Source organism: Naegleria lovaniensis (assembly GCF_003324165.1).
Source record: "Naegleria lovaniensis strain ATCC 30569 chromosome Unknown tig011, whole genome shotgun sequence".
Taxonomy (NCBI): domain Eukaryota; phylum Heterolobosea; class Eutetramitea; order Acrasida; family Naegleriidae; genus Naegleria; species Naegleria lovaniensis.
Window position 1 is genome coordinate 394821 of NW_025407833.1, and position 20995 is coordinate 415815.

Below are 20995 nucleotides of genomic sequence, written 5' to 3' on the forward strand. Positions count from 1 at the left end.
ATTAGAGACAATGCCATTATTACAGCAAGGATTCGTAGGACACCTCTTGCACAAAAGGGCAATTGTCAATCGTCATTTCTCTCACTTGCTCTTCAACATACTTGTCGTCCTTATTACTGTTTTTCTTAATTGCACCAAGTTGAGAGTAGAGAATAGAGATCACCTTATCGTTGGGATTATTTTGCAAATATGAGTACAATATTTCTTGTATCTCATCAATCCGACTGAAAGTTACCTGTCCTTTCAAACTTTCAAAGGTTTGGCAATATTTTTCAAACTTATTCTGCTCTTCTTGTTGCTGAAGTTCGTAGAACCACTCATCATCTTGTACTTTTTTCTCTGAAATGAGTTGAATTATTGTTTGCTTCGCATTGTCATCATCTAAAGCAAGGCTTTCGCCCTGAATTATAGACCTTCTTGGCATTAAATGAACTGGGCGTGATACAAAACCTTGAAGAGCAATCAAAAGAGAATCATCTGTCAAAATGGTGGTTCCAAATGTTTCATTCAAACTTGCAAGTCTCAAAGCATTGCTTGGACAATTTCCAATGCAAGCTGCATATTTTGTTTGACTCGTTCCAATATTTCCAACCAGACATTCTGAACGAGAAACTCCAATTCCATATTGTAGTACTGGAAGATGTACTTGAGACTCAAGCTGTTCATTCACTGCGTCAATGTGATATTGCAATTGCAAGGCACAAAGTAAGGCGTTTTGCTCTACATTTTTTCCACATTCGAAAGAGATCATTACAATTTTTGGAGAGACAATAGAGCAGCGTCCCTTAAATTGTCTGCTAACACTTTGAACTTTTTGGAAAAACATAGTAAAGACAGCTAACAAGTCAGATACTGTGGGATAGTTGTTACCATTATAATTTCTCAATTGAACGATAATTACTGTGCTGATAAATGATTGTAAACCTAATCCTAATTGAGGTGTATGATGTTTGGTATTGCCTCTATGCTCCTTTCTTTCAATGTTCGCAGTGGACCCTAGAGATGGAAGAGATGGCAAACCAAGCTTTGATACTGCTTTAACCATTTTTGCAGGATTGCCTGATGTAGCACTTTTAACGCTGGGGATACTGCCTATGGATTGCACGCTGGTTTGTGTCACTAATTTTCGTTTCATTTCTGTTAGCTCGTGCTCTCGTTTGTGCTCTGCTTTAATCTCTTTTTCGTTAACGCCTTCTTGTGACGTGTCTCCAATAAGAGTCTCTGGAATAAAAGATTTGACCTCTTTCATGAATTCCAAATAGTCTTCAAGAATTAATGTAAGGGAAAGAAATTCTTTTAAATTTGATTTCATAGGCTCGATGCAATCCAATTTCAAATCTCGCATCAAACTCACTTGCTTGACAAGAGATCGTAGAGGTTTCGATATGACCTTCTTGGAAATGAAATAGCATGCAATGGCGAACACGGGAAGCAGAATTATCAACGAGCACCCAACTATGATAGAAATAATACCCATGTTAATGACAATATTCTGGCTCAGTAATATCATCGATGGGACCCATATCAACAGACCTGTAATGAATAGGTTTACAGCTGTGAATAAAATGAATACCGAGCTAACCGAACATAGAGTGTCCACGCACCAGCCTCTCCCAGTTTCAAAAAGATCCTCGTCATTCTCAATATCGTTACTGTTTGATGTTGAAGAAGTGGTAACGGGTATAAAGGTGGTGGGTATGATTCGATTTCCATGATGATGGCCAATATGAATATCACTAGGAGGAGGATGAGCTGAATCGGTACCGGCGAATGAAGGAGGATACACCGAGCTGCCTCTTCTAGAGCTCGGAACCGCTAAAACATCAAAGGATTTATGGCTTCCACTATGGCTGCTTGCCGTACCAATGACTTGAATGCTCGGAGTAGAACCCAATAAGTTGGAAGCGCTCAACAATGGTGTAACTCTCATCATGATACAAGTGTGTTTGTTGTTGATTCTGGTTAAGCTTGAACAAAGTTAGTATACAAGGCTTGTCTTCGTAATATTTTTTTCGGACCGTACGTTCTTTGAATCCGTATTTGGACTTAAGGCTCAACAAACCAGTTAATAAGGCTTCTAAGGAGGTCGAGTTTTAAAAAAGTAGCCACCCTCTACAAATTTGTCAGGACAGGCCAGTTCCACACTGTGTGTGCGTGTGTGAATTCACACGAGGATATTGTTCAGATCAGAATCATCATGAGATGCCATCCAGTCTTAATTTTAGGAAGTTTCCTTGTCCAGGTTGGATCATCACCTGTCGCCAACAAAAATGCCATTTGTCTTTTTTCAACCAAGTGCACAATCGTAAACTAAGTTCAAATAAAAATTTGGGTCACAATTAACACAAAGCCTCTGATCAGTGTGATTGGAACAAGAAAAACGAACACAAATATCTTGTGTGTCTCAACAACTAATTTGATCAAAGGCTTTGAGAGAAAAAAAAAGAAAATGTCTGGGTCCATTCAGCCAATCAGTACTGAGTTCGCACCACGTAAAGAGAATGGTGATGAAGGAGAGGCTCAAATTCCTGCAGTTCTTGAGAATCAGCAACCAACAACTACGACAACAACGAGTGCCGATAGTCAATTACTTCAAGCTTCTTCTCCAATAGTTATTGGAGGCAACGCAACGACAACGAACACTTCTTCTGATGTTGAAAATGAAGACTTTTATGAACTGGTCACTGATCTCAACCGTCAAATTGGAGTGTTGAAATCCAAGAGAAGTATTTTCAAATATTTGTTGTTTTCATGTTTTGGCTTATTCGTTGCATTGAGCACTGTCTACTTTTTAGTTGGTTTGTGTGTCTATTTTCTAGTCGATTTTGGAAATGTTACCCAAGGACCTCTCTCTTGTCTATTACTCGATAAGGATTGCTATACGAGACAAGGAATCGTTGTCTGTAGAGCCAGAGTCATCTATTCATTCAGAGAATTCCTCACCATCGATGAGTATCCAAGTAATAGTCCAATATGGCCATCGCAACTCAGATCTCAAATGACTTGTTACAAAAATCAAAAAACAACTCAAATTGCCCTTCGCCCCCAAATCGTTTACAATCCGTCTGGAATTCTCATTTCGTCATGTGTATTGTTTGCAGTGGCTGGAATAAGTCTTGGAATAGTGTTGTCAGTCTTCTCTGCTCTCAAAGCATCTTCAAAAAAGAAACGTAAAGTTAAATTCTATCAACAACAAGCATCGGATTGGGTGAAACACACATCAAATGAAGCAGGGGCTGAGAACCAGGACGAAACAAAACCAATTTTGACTGTCACTGCCCACTACAGTGCCACCACTAATCAATAATGCGAGTGCGTGTGTGTGTTTGAGTATGTGAAATGCTCTCGGTATTGATACACTCTTAGTAATAAACATGTTTTTTCAATATTGAATGATCAGTCTATTTCTTTGAGGAACAACTTGAATGTAACTTCTTAATCACTCCATAAATGTAATCAAAATTTGGTCGATCTCTAGGATCTCCTGACCACGAGCGCTTCATCAATTCAAAATATTGCTCAACAATTTCAACATCAACATTGGGTAAATAAATATTGCACCATTCCAACATTTGTTGTTTGTTGTGGAAGGGAATTTTTGGTCGTAAACCTTTTGAGACCACTAAAAGGCAAATACTAAATGGATTTATCAATTGATTTTGAGTGTCATGGCTTGATTTAAATGGAACTGAATCGAACATGTTCATCTTATCACCTGTGTATTTAGCATAGGGTGACTCCTCAAAAAACAATTCCCTAAGGATGTCAGTAATCGTTTAAATAGAATGTCATTATTGTGAAATTTCACACAATGAGTACTCACCACATCATAATTGCATAGCTATAAACATCTGTTCGTTTTGCAAGATCTGATGAAGATATTGAATCATCCTCAAAACTATATTCATTAATGGCATGTTGTTGATGTTCTCCTTGACTAAATGATTCTGGTGATGAATAGAAGAGTGTTCCAATGCTGTACGTCATGGTTGACCGGTCAGTGTTAGAAATCAATTTAGAAGTTCCAAAATCACAGACCTTGGAAGTTCCATTATCTGCAAGCAAAATGTTAGCAGGCTTCAAGTCGCGATGAATGATATTCTTTCCATGTAAATAAATCATTCCGGCAGATATATCCAATAGTATTTTAAGCTATCCGGTGGATGGCATTGTCAACCAGTAAAGTTCATTGAAGCTTACCTTAGTTGCCATATCCAACTTTTTGGACTTTCCATTTCTACATTCAGTAATTAATTTTTCTAAACTTCCTCTCTGTAAATATTCAACGACAATAAACTTTTTAGACTCCGTGAGGCACACACCAAAGAAGGTCACAATATGTGGATTTCGTAATTGGCTCAATAAGTAGACTTCCTTTTCGAAATCTTGATTCACAGATTCTTCGTCAGTTTTTTCTTGAATTACTTTTACAGCAACTTCGCTGGTGCCATGTAAAATTGCTTTAAAACACACACCGAAGGTTCCTGCTCCAATCTTTTCTACGAACTCGAGTTCGTTGGAAGGAATAATATAACTCTGGTGGTCGTACTGTTTCATTGATGCCAGAAGAGGAGTTGTATCTTTCACAACATAAGAAATTTCTTGACTTCTAATTTTCTTTTCAATTTCTCGTTCAGCTTTTTCTCTTTCGTTCAATCTGTTAATTTTAACCATTACACGCCTTATAAACACGGACATGATGGTTCCAATACTCACACCAATCAACAACGTCAGTACTGAGAGGACAATGATGAGAGGTAAAAACATGATGAAATTACTTTTCCTTCTACATGTAGCTACCACTAAATTTGAATACATTTCGTAATCGGATGGGCATGTACGGAGTTGAAGAGCAATGAGGAATGTAAGCTTTGTGAACTTCACAATGAGAGTCACATTATTTGGAATAAAGGTATAGGCAATATCAATTCCAACGTCAAATAAAACGCTGTTAGCATTATTCGATTCTACTGATGTCAATCTTAATAAATTCGTTGCGTTGACAATGTAAATATCCATCGATTCAACATTTTGTGAAATTATTTGACCATAGCTGTCGTAGAACTTGGTAAAAGTTAAATTACATTTTTGACCCAAGTAAATCGAATTTGTGTGTAGTGGAGAAGAGTAGTCATCCATGTCTCTTAATTGCCATTCCACTTTGGCAATAGTTGTGGCTTTGTTTTGCCCATATCCAACAATGACCTTATTATCTTGATATGTAATGTCGTCTTCAGTAAGGATGTTCGTTGAGTTTTTTAAGAATAGACCTCCACCTGCGTAGTATGCTGTATTGTTCTCCAACGAAATGGTAGCTAAAATGGTTCGTGAATCGGATTCAATAAACATGCATCCACCTCTGATAGCTGTATTATTATGGCAGTCTACATTGGACATCAATACTTGTGCACGGCCTTGCTCGGGTATGTCACGTTCTATAGTTAAGGCAAGAGCACCTCCTGAGCCGAAGTTCTGTTTGGAAGAGTCCTGCTCCGTTCCTATGCTAGGCGGATACGTAACGGAATTGTTGTAAAATTTGCTCATATTGATTTCAATTTGTGATATGTGAGTATTGTAAATTGCTCCACCATACAGCTGAGCTCTATTTCCTTTAAATACACACAGCGTGACTGTTAAATGAACTTTACGTGATGCAAATATGGCACCTCCTCCCCGAGCCCTATTGTTTCGGAAGGTGCATTGTAATATGGAAGCGTAAGAGGGATCTTTTGTTGAAGATATGAATATTGTTCCATAGACCTTCACTTGATTGTTATAGAAATGGCAAAAATCCGCTTGTATGTTGGCTATTTCTAGTAAGTTCACTATTGAATCTCTTCCAATATTCTGTCCAAAAAGAATGTTGTACATGTTCATGTTATCCACATTTTCTGCTCTAACGGCAGACTGTGAATAGTTACCGTGAAAGAATTGAGAATTAGTAATATCGATAGAATATGAATTTTCAAAATACAATGCAATTTTGGCATTCACATTATACACCTTGCTCTCTACAAACGAAAAGAAAAATACCAAATTGATATGTATAATTATTGGTGGACTGCCCATTGCATTGGTTGAATCAATAGCGGTAAATTCAGAGCTGGAAATATTCACTGATCTCACCACTGATAGTGATAAAGACGTTGAGAAGCAGTTTGTTTCGACAATGGAAATTTCATCAATGTTTTGAGCATAAATATCGGACTTGTAAATTGAGCTTCCATGCAATGAAAAGCTATCTGCTCCAAAAAACGAAGCTGTTGAAGAGCTCATTGTTACGTTTTCAAAAACAACTTTCTCTGGTTCAGAAAAGGTAACAGAAACATTTTGAATATTTCCGCCACAATAAAGTATGTGCATAATTTTGCACTCGGTAGTTTCAAAATTTTTCATATTGGAGTCATGCACCATGGAAACGCAGTCTACCTTAATATTTTCCATTCGCATTCCGATCACTGCAATTGCGGTCACTAACTGTATCTGTCCAAGGTTTGTATTCGTGTCAAAAATCCGCCCATCATGCCTCGAACAATTAATTAATGGTTGTTGATCCAATGATTTGTATTCATTCCGCTGATGTGACTGAGAAATAAAAATTACTGATGCTCTAAAATTGTATCGAATGAGGTAATAGGCTGGAAAAGAATATGGAATTTGACAATTTTCGTCTTGATCCAATAAATCTTTGACAATGACAATTCGCAGAATAACTTGTGTACACGGTGTCGAGTTAGCTTTTTCATACAATTGCTCAATGATTGGCCTAGAAAAATTAAATGCTTTTTGTAACGAAGGACAAATAATTTGTTGATCATCCATCGTGTTACATAAAACTCCATTTGTGATTAATACATCAGGATCAATAATAAAAGTTAATTCTGTTCGGAATGGACATCCATTGGACATGAGTTCAAAAATGTCATACGAGGAGCAATTATAATTGTTATATTCATTCAACACTGGCAGTGTTCGACGATTTTGAAAACGAGTAGTTATGAGCGATTCCTCTTGTGGTTGAATTGGATGATTTCGAAACCAATCCGAATGTAATGTTTTGTTTTTCCTAATGCTCATGTTATTCCTCCACCTCACAGTATTTCCATCATATTTAGCGAAAACATGAATCGGAACAGTGAGTAACAAGAATATGATCATCAATGAGCCCAACGTTGTACCATTTCGTAGTATGGATTGAAGAATCCTCGAATTTCTATTGCAATGGTCGCAAGGGTTGTGCTGACGATGGAACATGGGCTATTGCATGAGAGATTATTTTTGATTTTTTATTTCGAAAAAACACTCGCAGTTATTATGTGCACAGGCTTGACATAACGAACCACAGGAACAATCTGGCACCTTTCCGAATATGATCAGCAGAAGTGTAGGGATTTTATTTCGACATGAAGAAACATTTGGAGATTGTTAACAAAATCAATGCAAAGGTTCTATGAAGTATTCCTATTTTTCAAAATAGAGAATTCATTTTGAAGGCAATCAAAGTGAATGGAGCTTGTCTCAAGTTTGTATCAAATAGCGAAACTGTTGGAAGATTTGGAATTGGACGAACAAGCCGTCAAGCAGAATAGTTTTGTTTTTTTAGCTTCGACCATTCTCTCTTGGCTTTATCACTTGAGAATGAAAGAAGGTCGGAGCTTACATCCAAGTACACACGTGTATCTATTCGAAATATCGAACTGCGTAACAAACATCATTTTCATCAGAAGTGAGTACACCAGTGATGGAATATCCTTATATTTATTTTAAGGTAATCTACACTCATTTCAAAACGGATAAATTGAAATAGAGGATACTTAGAGCCACAAATTTCGAAGAGACATACATTGGAGAATTTAGGAGTTTCCTAGCTTGATGCAGTCCAAATTACACGCCTAACTTTTGCTCTAGTTTCATGTTAAATTGCTCACATTGAAGCATTGCTGGTGTTTTTCTAGAAGTACTACTTGGAAGTAATCTCTTTCGATTATTCACAAACCATGTTTCTAATTGATCCTTGGTCATGGACACTCTTTCCAACAATTCCTCCTTTTCCTCATCTGTTGGATATGGATATTCAGCATGTTTATGGAGCCAGTCAATGAGAAGTTCTTTATCCTTCTTTGAAAAATTACTTCTCTTTCTCTTCTTTGACATGGAGCAATCTGCTGAATTTGAATCATTTTCAAAGTCTCCTCCTCTTGCTGCTGTAGAAACTGAATCTTGTGGCGAGCTTGAATCTTGTTGAGAAGAGCTTCCTCTTCTGGATCTCTTCTTCAAGTTGTTGCTCGAGAGCATTTCTCTAAATTCTTCCTCGATATTTCTCAGAGTGGACGACAAGTGAGAATCATATTGGTTAAAAGTATTTTCAATTTCATTGAGAGTTGTAGAAAATTTTGCTTCCATAATTTTCTTAAACATGACATCAATGTTGGTTGTATTGCTAGCAGGTGTTGCTAGTGATGATGATGATTGAGAGTGGTGATGATGAGGACCAGTGGAAGTGTTATTGCTGTGTTGTGTTGTATGAAGGGTTATATTATGAACATGATGGGAAGAGGATGGATGATTGGATGCACCTGAAGAATGCATACTTGGAAAACGATGTGTTTGTTGTGAGCTGGTTATTGTTGGAAGAGAGTAAGAGGCGGAAGAAGAGTTGTAGGAAGTATGTTGTTGATGAGGATGGTAATTTGAATGGTTATGATGGTTCTTCATGGATGTCGTGGTTGGCATTGCCGTAACGAGAGAGGATTTGATCATCATGTTTTCTTTGAATTAATCGTTTTGATGAAATTAGGAAATTTGACAGAAAGAAGAGAGGTCTTGTTGGATTTGTTTGCTCTTTTTCTTTAAAAGTGAGTGAACAACATGCAGTATGTTGACGCGTTTAACCCTGTTGTAGAATGACTTGGCGCTCGTTTTGTAGTTGCAAAAATGTCAACTGTCACTCAGGTTGTATTGACCAAAGGGTCAAATTAAGGGAAACGTAGAACTGTACATTGGAGGGAATGGACAATGTGGAATGGTTGGGCTTACTACAATTTGACCGCGAATATTGGATGACATGGTGGCAACTCCCGCCAATCCTAACCGTAATTTAAAAGTTGAAAAAAATACGATGATTTCATTTAATCAGGGAAAGGCAACACAAAACTCATCAAAAGGATTGTGGCATCCGAATATTGATACGAGAGGAAAAAAAGGAACGTATGCCGTCATAACGAAAGGAGAGTTTGAAGGCATCGTTAGCCAAATCAAACAAGATCGAGACCTTGAAGAAGAAAAGATGGAAAAGAAACGACAACTCAAAGAGTTATCCGATAAAAGAGTGCAACATTGGGGAAACACCATTGATGCTGTCAGAATTAAACAAGAACAAGAGAGAGAGGAGAGACTTCGGGTTAAGGAAGAAGAAAATCAAAGACTGGAAAGAGAAGAAGCCCTCTATCAAGCCGAGATCAAAAGAAAACAAATAGAAAAACTCAACAAGATGAGAATGATGGAAGACGACAGAGTGAAAGGATTTTCTGGAAAGATGCTGTTGGGAGAAGTCTTGAAAGAGCGCGAGAGACAAATAGAAATTAAAAAACAAATTGAACAAATGGACAGAGAAATTGAAAATGAATGGTTCATGACACAGAAGGATCAACTTCTCAAAACTGCTCATGAAAAACAGCTTCAAGCACAAGAAGCAAAGGAAAAGGCCAAAGAGCTCAAGCTCGAGCAAGAAAAGCAGCTTGAGGAAATCAGACAATTGCACTTGAAGCGAATTGAGGAGCTTGAAAAAGAGAAAGAGCAAATGAGACAACATTTAATTGCATTGTCACAAGAAGAAGAAGAAAGAAAGCGAAAAAAGAAAGAAATGCAATTTGAAAGCACAGCGCAGTTCAAAAAGGAGAGAGAAATTCAAGAAGAAAGAAAGAAACGCCTGGCCGAATATGAAAAAGAGGAGCAACGAAAGATAATGGAGTTCTCTAAAGAAAAGGAAGAAAAAAGAGAAGAACAGAGGAGAAGGGAGGAGGAACGAACCAGAGAAAAAGTTAAATCTCGACAAAAACTCATCGATAAGCAAGCAAGAATGCTTGAGGAAATGAAGGCAAACGAAAAAGAACGATATATTAAACAAGAGCAAGAAATGGAAGAGAAAAAGAAAGAGGAAGAAGAGCGACAAGAACAAAAACGAAAAGCATTTATGGAAGCCGTTGACAACAGCCGAAAGCAGCAAATACAGTTCAAAAAGATGGAAAAAGAAAAAGAAAAGGAAATTGATAAAATTTATGCTCAACAAGCCAGAGAACGATTTAAGCAAATGGCCATAGAAGATTTTATTGAAAAGAAACAACAACAAGAAACATGTAAACAAGTGCAGGACTATCAACTGAGCCAAACGTTCGAAAAAGACCAAAAACGGATTGAGGAGCTCAAGAATATCAAGAAAGAAGGTATTTTGCTTGAAAAAGCAAGGAAAAAAGAAGAAAAGATGCTTTCGAAATTTATTCGAGAAAATATTCTTACAACGGAGCATGATGAAGGGTTAGTTGATACTAGACCTGCTATTGATTATGCCAGAAAGAATAAAATTGTTCTGTAATGGTCGAATGTAATTGAAAATAAATAATTTCAGAATTGTTAAAACAATATTTGAGTTAATGTAAGTACATTATTGTTGAATTGAAAAGCAAATAATGATGCTCAATCTCAAATTTCAATCTCCACAATAACATGAGTGATTTCGTGACCAATAGGCCTTGGCAATTTAAATGATAATCTAGTGAATCCGCTGTCATTAAAGAGTAAATCTTTCACAGATGTTTTCGAATTTATGAGAATTTTAGAATCATGGGGATTCACTAGATTGTGATCTTCCGATAGCGCTGATGTTGTTTTGAATTGATCTGGTATTGTTGAAATTATACTCCATTCTCCATGATCGACATCCACAAAAAGGATAGCTGAAATACATTCTTCGATCCTCGATAACGAGTCATTCCGATGGACATGAAACTCGTTGGTAATGTGTATTGTTTGTTTTACTTGTATTTCGTTTTGTGGAGTAACTTGAAGAGGTTTCATCACACTCAAAGTGTATGAAACACGAACCGTGACGCTCGCTTGATTTCGTTCCATCATTTTTCTTTGTTGGTAAAATTATTAATAAATGTTAAATAATATGACCAAAGAAGAAAAAGAAGGATTTTTGAAAGTGAACTATAGGAGCGTATGAAAATATTAAGAAAATTCACCCTCCACTCGTTTTTCACAAACGCATTCATCATTAGAAATTTAAAATCCACTTTATTTTTTGGATGATGAATTAAAAAAATTCTCAGCATAGTTCTCCCATCATCATCATCACAATGACAGACAACAGAGAACACATTCTGAAGGCTGTTGGCTTGAACGAGAAGGATATTTTCAATCTTACAAAGAACGAGGGTTTAACAACAAAATTCCTTCAAACTATCAAGGATCTCCAAATACCAATTGATAGCCATTCAGATGCTTTCAATTATTCTTGCGGACCTCTCATTCTGAAACTCATCCAATCCGTACCCGATACATATAGCCACCGATTATTGATGGCTGAATATATTGCAAAGGGTAAAATCAAGAGTGGTGTCCAAGTAGAGGAGGCCATCAAGTATGCCAAGAAGGGTGATCAATCATTCAATGTAAATGAATTCGAACAAGAATGTGGTGTTGGTATTGACGTGAATGAAGAAATGGTCTCTAAATATGTTTCTGAATATATTGAAAAGAACAAGTCAAGTATTTTGAAGGCTGGACCAAATGTCGGAAAGCAAGTTGGAGCTTTACGTAACGAATACAAATTGTTGAAATTTGCTGATGGTAATATTGTCAAGCAAGTCGCTGAAAAGCAACTCCAATCATTCTTTGAACAAAACAAGAGCTCTGTTCCAGTCGAAGAACCAAAACAAACTGACAAGAAGGAAACAGTTGCTACAACAACACCGCCACAACCACAAAAGAAGGTCTATAACTTTGATGCTCGTTTTCTTGAAACAGCTGTAAACCCACCTGAACTATTGGAAAAGCATAAACAAGCAACTGGTGGAAAAGTTATGACTCGTTTCCCACCTGAACCAAACGGTTTCCTTCACATTGGTCACGCTAAGGCAATGAATTTGTCATTCGGGTATGCCATGTCAGAGGGTGGTTGTACTTATCTCCGTTACGATGACACCAACCCTGAAAAAGAAGAAAAGATTTACTTTGATTCCATCAAAGAAATGATGGAATGGCTGGGATTCAAGCCTTTCAAGATTACTTATACCAGTGATTACATGGATCAAATGTACGACTTTGCAATTCAACTCATCAAAGAAGGAAAAGCCTATGTTGATTTCTCATCAAAGAAGGAAATTCATGACCAAAGAGAAAATAAGATTGAATCAAAATATAGAAATACTACTCCTGAAGAAAACTTGAAGAGATTCGAAGAAATGAAGAAGGGTATGTATGACGAAGGTCAAGCCGTACTTCGTGTTAAAATTGATATGAAAAGCGACAATTACAATATGAGAGACTTTGTTGCTTATCGTATCAAATACACTGCTCACCCTCATCAAGGAGACAAATGGTGTATCTATCCAACTTATGACTTTTCACACTGCATTGTTGACTCTTTGGAGAATATTACTCACTCCTTGTGTACACTTGAATTTGAAAACAGACGTGATTCCTATTATTGGTTATTGGCTGCTTTGAATCTTTACAGACCACATGTTTATGAGTTCAGTAGATTGAATATCACAACTGCCTTACTTTCGAAGCGTAAGGTCTTGGCATTGGTCACAAACAAGACCATCCGTTCTTGGGATGATCCAAGAGTGCTGACCTTGGCTGGTTTGAGAAGACGTGGTTACACACCTGAAGCCATCAAGTCATTCTGTGACGACATTGGTGTCACACGTGTTGAAAATTTGATTCCTATTGAAAGATTGGAACAATCTCTTCGTATGGATTTGGATGAACGTGCAAATCGTGTTTTCGCTGTTTTGGAGCCTCTAAAGGTTGTTCTTACAAACTATGATGCCAACAAGGTTGAATATGTTGAGGCAAAGAACCATCCAAAGTACCCTGAAAGAGGATCCCGTCAATTGCCATTCTCAAGAGTTCTGTACATTGAAAAATCTGACTTTAGAGAAGTTGATTCTGAAGATTATTATGGATTAGCTCCTAATAAGACTGTAGGACTTAGATTTGCTCCATGTCATATTCACTGCGACAAGGTTATCAAGGACGAGTCTGGCAATATCGTTGAATTGCACTGTACTGCTGATTTCGAGAAGAAAGTTAAACCAAAGACATTTATTCACTGGTTAGCTCAAACTGCTCCTGGCGTTGATCCAATTTCAGCTGAAGTGAGATTGTATGAAAAATTGTTCACTGTTGACGATTTGGATGAAGTTGGAAACAAGTGGATGGATTACATCAATCCAAAATCAGAAATTGTGATTCAAAACGTATTTGTGGATCCAGTGTTTAAAAATCCAAAGAACTGCCAAATTTACGAGAAGTATCAATTCGAAAGAGTTGGATACTTTGTTGTTGACCAAGATACTACTGATGATAAGCTAGTGTTTAACAGATCCGTGACACTTAAGGTTGATCCAAAGTTCTTGAAATCGTTGAAATAAAAGTTAAAAAATTTTGCTAGCCTTTTTTGATTTACTGCTTGTTTTTCTTGTTCATCCAAAAATGTCGTGCAAGCGTTTACAGTAATTCGCACCTGGTTCTTTTCGTCTCAACCATGCTCTTTTGTCGTTATCTGAAGAAGCCTGCTCATAAAATTTTTGTTCTGTACACCTATTGGACAAGTAATGTTTGTAGTCTGATAGCACCGTTTTTCGATATTGGGTGTGAATGGTATCTCCATAAATGGCCAACACTCGTGGAGAGTAATAAATTGGTATTTCAATATTTTTCCCTCTTGGAGAGTAAGTGATAGAACGTTGTTCAGAAAATGAGCCAATCGACTCAAAATGATAGTATCCATTACCATATACCTCGTTGTAGCTTGCTGACGGTTTCTGAGGGAAAAAATTACTGAAAAATGAAGGCAGAATTGAAAGTGCAAGAATCACGAAAATGAGTGACAATTGAATACAACCAAACGTGAAAGATGGAGTGTTTTGAGCATCTGTATCTTCTTCTGCGCGTTGATACTGTCGTCTTTGCCTCCTTTGATTAGGTGACATGTATACATTTCTTGCTCCAAACATTTGTGAAAAAAGATCAAAAAATATTTCATCTTCGTCCATGCCTCCGTGATTTCCTCCATAATAATAAAATCCTCCATTGGTTGAGAAGGCACCTCTTCTTCTTCCAAACATGGCTTCCTGTTGACTCATTCCAATTTTTTGTCGATCGTCTGTTCCATAAGCATCATATAATTTTCTTTTCTCGTCATCACTCAAACACATATAAGCAGCTCCGATAATTTTAAAGGCTTCTGTGGCTTCTGGAACAGAATTTCTATCAGGATGAAATTTTAGAGCTAACTTTCGGTATGCTTTTTTAATTTGTTCTTTGGTGGCGGTCTTCTCAACTCCTAACACCTTATAATAATCATCTTTAAGTTTCAATAGAGCTAATACTTCCTGTCGTTGCTCATTCGTATAGGTTGGAGTTGAAGGAGAATCGTCTGTTGAAGAGGACTGACCGTTGGTTGCTGAATGTGATCGAGAGGTTGATGCTGACGCATTTGATGATGATGCATTATGTGAAGTTGGTTTGTGATGTCTTTTTGAAAGAATATATCCAGTTAAATCATCCAATGATTTGAAATGTCTATCAAAACCATGCTCGGATGGATTTATGTCCTCGTAGAGCTTTTTAGCCTTGTTAATGAGACGAATGGCTTTATCATAACATTCATCGGGGTTGGATGATGATGATGCTTCAATAATTGATTCTTTGACAATATGAAGACATTGAATAGCCGAATCTTTGTTAGCCTCCATGATGATGAAAGTGTAATAAATATATTGAAAGTATTTGTTGTTTCTAATTCAATGTATTCTCTCTGGAAAACAACAAGGATCTTGTATCGGGAATTTTTAATATTTTTTTGGGTGGTTGTTTTTCATGATCCAACACGTGTCAAAAAGAACGTTATCTTCTCTTGCTTTTCCATCAATAATTAAAGTCAGTACTTTGAATTTTTTGGAGATGTGGCACAGGGACTACGTCTTAGACAGTTCTTACAAGACTTTTTCGATTGTTTGGTCCTTCTCCAGTTTGGATTGAAACCAATGAGTTTTTATCAATCCAATTATAGGAACACAGTAATCATTAAGTCCCTTCTCTGTCAAAGCTTGAAAGACGAACATCATCATTAAACAACACACATGACCAATATTGGGTTGGGTGATAATAGCTTCCATTTTTATTTTTCCATCATTCTAATGTACTTGTTGATTCTTCTGTCGCTTAGTCTACAATCAACATTAATGATGGAAAATAAGGAAACAATATCAAGATCTTGGAATTGATTTGTGGCGGCTGAGAGATGTGTCAAAAAGTACATTATTCTTTCATAGTCTGCATGAAGCAATTCTTGCTGATAATAGATTAAAATACCAATAGTGCATGAATATAGGTACAAACGGCCATGAACCAGATAGCCATCCCAAATTCTTGCAACAACATCTAATGGAAGAGACTTGCTGAACAGAGTCATGAACCAATCGATGATAAAGACAGAAAATTCAATTTTCAACTCCTCTACCATGTGTTTGTAGAGCGGCATATGATGTTCCCTTAATAATATTCGCACAAATTTCACATGCTTATCAATATAATCTGTGTTCATGCTAAAGAATGGAATGAAGTGGTTGCTGCTGTATAAAGTGTGATAATTGGCCGTAAATGCAGCCGTTCTCTTCTTTGGACCAAACAATAAGGAGGATACAATCGAGGAAGCAGATGAGGAGGATGTTGTTGCAGAGGTGGCGGCCGCTCCGGCGGGTGTTCCAACCAAACTCATCGCTAATGGATTGGAATTGCACTTAGATCTGTGTAGCAAATTGCAAAAACAAACGAAAGCATCGTACTCATCCATATAAAGTAAAAGAGTAGCGACAATGTAGCTCATTCCTTGTACATAACCAATATCAGGTCTGAACTTTGAGTAGCATTCCAAAATTGTTTTGAATGGTTGATAATAAGGACCGTCAGGATATTGGAAAAATTGTAATGCTGGAAATGTTCTTGATAGATCTACCTGAATCAAGTCAATAGATGATGATTGTTTTTCAAAATTGGTAGGAATATTTCTCTTATCCTTCAAAATTGCATAAAGTTCTGGTGTAATTTGTAGCTCATTTCCGACAGACATTGGCCATATTTTGCTTCTTAGTGGGCTGGGTATTCCGTTTCTGTACCACTTTTTATACATAGTCTTATCAATACATCCAAATTTTTCTATGTGTGGCATAATAGTATGATGCCAATAATCAATATTGCCTTGGATTAACTCTTCCTTCTCTTTCTCTTTTTTGAGTTTTTCCTTTTCTTTCAAAGATTTTTCAATCAATTGTTTTTGCAGTTTGATGTTTTGTTGAATCATGTCAATTGTTATTTCGCCATTTTCAGCTGTTCTGAGTGAAGACCTTTTTTGCTCTCCACTTGACAACACCGAAGATGAGGTTGTAGACGATGATGAGTTTGATGTAGTTGAACTGCTCCTAGACCTGAGTTCAGTGCTAGAGCTGGTTGTGGAAAGAGTAACAGTCCTTGCTTCGTTGAAGGTTGGCTGTGGAGCAAATTCTTGAGAGCTGTTGTTGGTTTCATGATGCATCTTTCCATGATGTTCATTGTGTTCGTCCGCTTTGGTGTTGTTGTGATGGGGTGATGTTGTTGGTTGATGAGCCGCTGCTGAATGAGTGGGGCTGCTATGATGGTTACTATCTTCATGAAGGTTGTTGTGTACAGTCTTTTTGTCTAGGTGATGAGCTGAACCACCATTATCATGATCCCAATGGTCCGAATTGTTTGAGATTTTTCCAACCACTGCCTCATCAACACTATTGGTTTGAGTTGAGTATGTCAGCTCAAACTCATCATCCGACGATGAACCAGACATGCTTGTGTTGTATATTTGTTATGATGAAGAATTTACTTGTTGTAAAACAATACCACTCCGATAATAATGGCTCTCCAAGTCTCGGTCTGGGAGGTTGAAATTACGATCGTCTATTTTCTAAGAATTTTTTTGGCTCTATCACCATAATGAACCAACACCCAACTGCAGCGTGCTCATTGTTGGAAGTATTCGTTATAGGCTGATGTTTCAAGATCACCCATGACATTAATCGTTCTATACCACTTGCATGAGTTGGTATGCCCTTGCATGAGTCTCGGAATGGACACGTGTATGGAAAATAACAGTCCAAAGGAAAAAATTTCTGTTATTCATTCTGTGTGAGTCAAACTCTTACCATTTCATCATCACGTAATCCTCTCACCCGATACTTGTCAGAATTTATCGAGTGAGTGAGTTTCAATAATCATCATCAACACCACGAATATTGTGAATTTTATTTATACACTGGACTATGGATAATAACAACAAACTCTCGTCATCATCATCACTCTTGCTGTAAATAGCTACCATTCAAACATAACAATTATTATTATTGCGGAATACAATAATCACAACATGACTATACATAATAACTCTTTGAAATATCATCCAGCGACAAACTCGTCAAGTTCTTTCAACACATCAACAAAACACCTGCAGAGGCTTTCTGGAGAGATACCTCCTCGGTTAGGTTGGAACACTAGAGTGATTATACTTGTAGTCGTTCTTTCAATTTTGACTTTCCTTTGTACATATGTGCCGACAGAAGTGTCATCCGACTCTACTTTCATGTTTGTGAAAGGAGAAAAAACGAGCAAACAATTAGCAACCAACTTGACAACGCGATTAACGACTCCAAAAGTTAAAAAACCAACAAAGAGAAAGCCTACGAATAATTTATCACTTGTTTACAAGAATGACTACTTGTCACAACATCGATTTACCTATCTCGTCACAACATTGAATGGCCATGTTCATGCAATTGATCAATTCAACCTCCAAACTCTTTGGGTTTCAGATAAAGTTGGAGGGCCATTGATACGTACTTCGAAACAGTATAGCGAGATCCAAGTCATACCATCAATCAATGGAAACCTCTATTTATACAAACAAGGAGAAGGTATTCAAAGACTTCCAATGTCGGTGAACGAGCTTGTAAACAAAAGCCCATTTTATGGAAATGATGGAACTCTCTACGTCAGTTCAAAAACGAGTGACGTTTATCTTATTAATATCCATACAGGAGAAATTGTTGAGGACTCAAAAGCTCAATATCTTGATATTATCACACTTGTCAGAGTGAACTACAATGTCATGTCATTGGATGCACATGACAATTCACTAATTAAGTGGAATTTTACTTACTCTGAAATTTATCCATTATATCAAGAAAGGGTGGACGACAAAATGGGAGCTCTTTCGACAGTTGACAATCATTTATATTTATTCAAAAGAAAATCGAGTAGAAATATTGCTAATAGCATTGGTCAGGCTGTTTCTCTTGCCTTTGAATCTCAACCAATGTTTGTTTATCGACAACTAAACGTTGCTCACAGAATTTCTTCAAGTCCTCAATCTGACAAGTATAGAGATGAGTTTGTGTTCAGTAAGATTATCATGCCAATACAGGAGCTATCGATATCTATCCTCACTCAACAGAATGAACAAACCATCCATATCAAACACAACAAGCTGATAGATTCGTTCTATGCATTAGAACTTCCAAAGAATTTACCGCTGGTGATTGTATCTGACAAGAAAAGCCTATCTTTACAAAGTAATGACGACGTTTTAACATTACCTTCGATAGATGTTCAAGAACCACCAAGAACAACCACTCTTAACACCAGGCTTGGAAACAACGAACATCAACTGTTAATCGATAATAAGGTTTGGAATACCAACGATATCATTAACGACAAACAGAACAATAATTCTCATGATCATGCAGTTGAGAATTATACTCTTATTGTTGAAAATCAAGATGACCTTCATCCAAACATTGTTCAAAAAGACGATCAATATTATTATATTTTGAGTGACGATGATGAAGGTGGTGCTCAATTCGATCAGAATTGGCATGAAAAGTTTACTGTTGCTTTTATAAGCGCTAGCTTGATTGCAGTTCTCTCTTTAACGACCATTGCCATTGTCATTTTCATAAAACAACGCGAAGAGCGAAGAAAAAAGAGAAAGGAACGAGCTTCGGAAGAGGCAAAAGAGGCTTCTGAAAAAGACTTAAACCCTTCTGATACTAACGGAAATGCAACAGGAACACCTGGCTCTTCTCCTTCCTCAGGATCAACTCCAGTATCTAGTAACACCAATGGCTCTGAATATACAATTGGAAACATTACTCTTTTCTATAATGAAATTCTTGGATATGGTAGCAATGGTACAATAGTATATAATGGTGTATTGAAATATAAGATTAACGACTCATACATTGTCAGAAAGGTGGCCGTAAAGAGAATGTTGAAAGATTTTGTTAAATTTGCTCAAAAAGAAATTTCTCTTCTCATCGAGAGCGACAGTCACACTAACATTTTGAGATATTATGCACAGGAAGAGGATGAACAATTTATATACTTGGCTTTAGAGCTTTGCAATGGGGGAACTCTGGAACAATACTTACAACAACATCCTGACCTGAGTTATCCTGAAAGACAAAGAATACTTAAACAACTTGTAATGGCCATAGATCACATTCATCAGCTAGGAATTGTTCACAGAGATTTGAAACCTGCTAACATTTTATTAGATGAAGAAGGAAATATTAAACTGAGTGATATGGGTCTTGGAAAGCGATTGGAACAATATCAAAGCTCATTCTATGAGTTGTCTAGCATCATTAATACACGACATGGAAATAGTGGAAGTAGTAGTAGCGAAGGAACTGGAGATGACCACGGTACGGGAAGCAAAAACAAGAATGCAGCCATTGTTGGAACGATTGGTTGGCAAGCACCTGAAATTTTATTTCACATTGAGCAAACTCTCCAACAAATGGAAAATGCTTTGGAACATCCAACTACTCAAACTGGTACTGAAGTTCCACCCTCAAGTACTATTAGCGGATCAACAAATGCTTCAACTCTCCAAAACAGAATGACTAAGGCTGTCGATATTTTCGCTTTGGGTTGTATCATTTTCTTTGTGTTAACAGGAAAGCATCCATTTGGAAGAAGATCGGAACGAGAATGGAACATTTTAAATAACAAACCTGTGGCGTTGTTAGAAGAAGCGAACAATCAATCGAGACAGAACCAAAAGAAGAGGAAAAAACATTTCTATAGAATTGATGCTTCTGTACTCAAACTAATTTGCGAGGAATTGATCGTGCCTGATCCAACAAAACGTATTAGCGCAGCACAGCTTCTCAAGCAGTGTCTATTTTGGGATTATGGCCTCAAGTTAAACTTTTTAAGCGATGTCAGCGATCAACTTGGAAAAGAGCCAGAAAATATTGTCTACAAAATGCTTCAAGAGAATGCAGAGAAAATTTTCAATGGAAATCCTACTTGGGACACACAAATTGACGATGTTGTCTATCAACAAATCAAAGCTGTCAGAAAATATGACTATACTAGAGTTTGGGATGTGTTGAGATGCATTCGAAATTTGAAATCACACTATCGCGAATATCAATTACAGGAAACAAAACTTTTGAGATGTGGGTGTGAAAAGCTTCCAGATGCCATTTTCGTTTATTTTGATTTAGAGTTTCCTCATCTCTTTCCTGTTGTGTACGAACTTGTCAAGGAGAACTGGTCTGATAGAGCACAATTCAAAAAGTATTTCTACTAAATATACTGCTTGTTGTAGAACGATGAAGATGATGTATCATTATTGCTAGAGTATGAAACACTTGCAGTCGACTGCAAG

General features: G+C 37.1%; 10 protein-coding genes across 10 annotated transcripts; 4 read left to right on the plus strand and 6 right to left on the minus strand.

Moving 5' to 3' along the window:
• Nucleotides 1-19: 19 nt before the first annotated feature.
• Nucleotides 20-1933, minus strand: C9374_000917 (uncharacterized protein; the record flags this gene model as incomplete). Its single annotated transcript, XM_044699327.1, has 1 exon — nt 20-1933. The coding sequence occupies one exon, from the start codon at nt 1931-1933 to the stop codon at nt 20-22; it is 1914 nt and encodes a 637-aa protein (XP_044552059.1).
• A 516-nt stretch (nt 1934-2449) lies between these two features.
• On the plus strand, nt 2450-3307 carry C9374_000918 (uncharacterized protein; the record flags this gene model as incomplete). Its single annotated transcript, XM_044699338.1, has 1 exon — nt 2450-3307. One exon carries the CDS (start codon nt 2450-2452, stop codon nt 3305-3307), a length of 858 nt encoding a protein of 285 aa, XP_044552060.1.
• Nucleotides 3308-3401: 94 nt separating this feature from the next.
• On the minus strand, nt 3402-7254 carry C9374_000919 (uncharacterized protein; the record flags this gene model as incomplete). Its single annotated transcript, XM_044699349.1, has 3 exons — nt 3402-3756; nt 3824-4152; nt 4201-7254. The coding sequence occupies 3 exons, from the start codon at nt 7252-7254 to the stop codon at nt 3402-3404; spliced, it is 3738 nt and encodes a 1245-aa protein (XP_044552061.1).
• Nucleotides 7255-7884: 630 nt separating this feature from the next.
• Nucleotides 7885-8763, minus strand: C9374_000920 (uncharacterized protein; the record flags this gene model as incomplete). The annotated part of the gene is made up of 1 exon (XM_044699361.1): nt 7885-8763. The coding sequence occupies one exon, from the start codon at nt 8761-8763 to the stop codon at nt 7885-7887; it is 879 nt and encodes a 292-aa protein (XP_044552062.1).
• Nucleotides 8764-9118: 355 nt separating this feature from the next.
• On the plus strand, nt 9119-10591 carry C9374_000921 (uncharacterized protein; the record flags this gene model as incomplete). Its single annotated transcript, XM_044699372.1, has 1 exon — nt 9119-10591. The coding sequence occupies one exon, from the start codon at nt 9119-9121 to the stop codon at nt 10589-10591; it is 1473 nt and encodes a 490-aa protein (XP_044552063.1).
• A 107-nt stretch (nt 10592-10698) lies between these two features.
• C9374_000922 (uncharacterized protein) lies at nt 10699-11130 on the minus strand (the record flags this gene model as incomplete). The annotated part of the gene is made up of 1 exon (XM_044699383.1): nt 10699-11130. One exon carries the CDS (start codon nt 11128-11130, stop codon nt 10699-10701), a length of 432 nt encoding a protein of 143 aa, XP_044552064.1.
• Nucleotides 11131-11357: 227 nt separating this feature from the next.
• C9374_000923 (uncharacterized protein) lies at nt 11358-13661 on the plus strand (the record flags this gene model as incomplete). Its single annotated transcript, XM_044699394.1, has 1 exon — nt 11358-13661. The coding sequence occupies one exon, from the start codon at nt 11358-11360 to the stop codon at nt 13659-13661; it is 2304 nt and encodes a 767-aa protein (XP_044552065.1).
• A 51-nt stretch (nt 13662-13712) lies between these two features.
• Nucleotides 13713-14987, minus strand: C9374_000924 (uncharacterized protein; the record flags this gene model as incomplete). The annotated part of the gene is made up of 1 exon (XM_044699405.1): nt 13713-14987. One exon carries the CDS (start codon nt 14985-14987, stop codon nt 13713-13715), a length of 1275 nt encoding a protein of 424 aa, XP_044552066.1.
• A 425-nt stretch (nt 14988-15412) lies between these two features.
• On the minus strand, nt 15413-17110 carry C9374_000925 (uncharacterized protein; the record flags this gene model as incomplete). The annotated part of the gene is made up of 1 exon (XM_044699416.1): nt 15413-17110. The coding sequence occupies one exon, from the start codon at nt 17108-17110 to the stop codon at nt 15413-15415; it is 1698 nt and encodes a 565-aa protein (XP_044552067.1).
• Nucleotides 17111-17686: 576 nt separating this feature from the next.
• Nucleotides 17687-20917, plus strand: C9374_000926 (uncharacterized protein; the record flags this gene model as incomplete). Its single annotated transcript, XM_044699427.1, has 1 exon — nt 17687-20917. One exon carries the CDS (start codon nt 17687-17689, stop codon nt 20915-20917), a length of 3231 nt encoding a protein of 1076 aa, XP_044552068.1.
• Nucleotides 20918-20995: the final 78 nt, after the last annotated feature.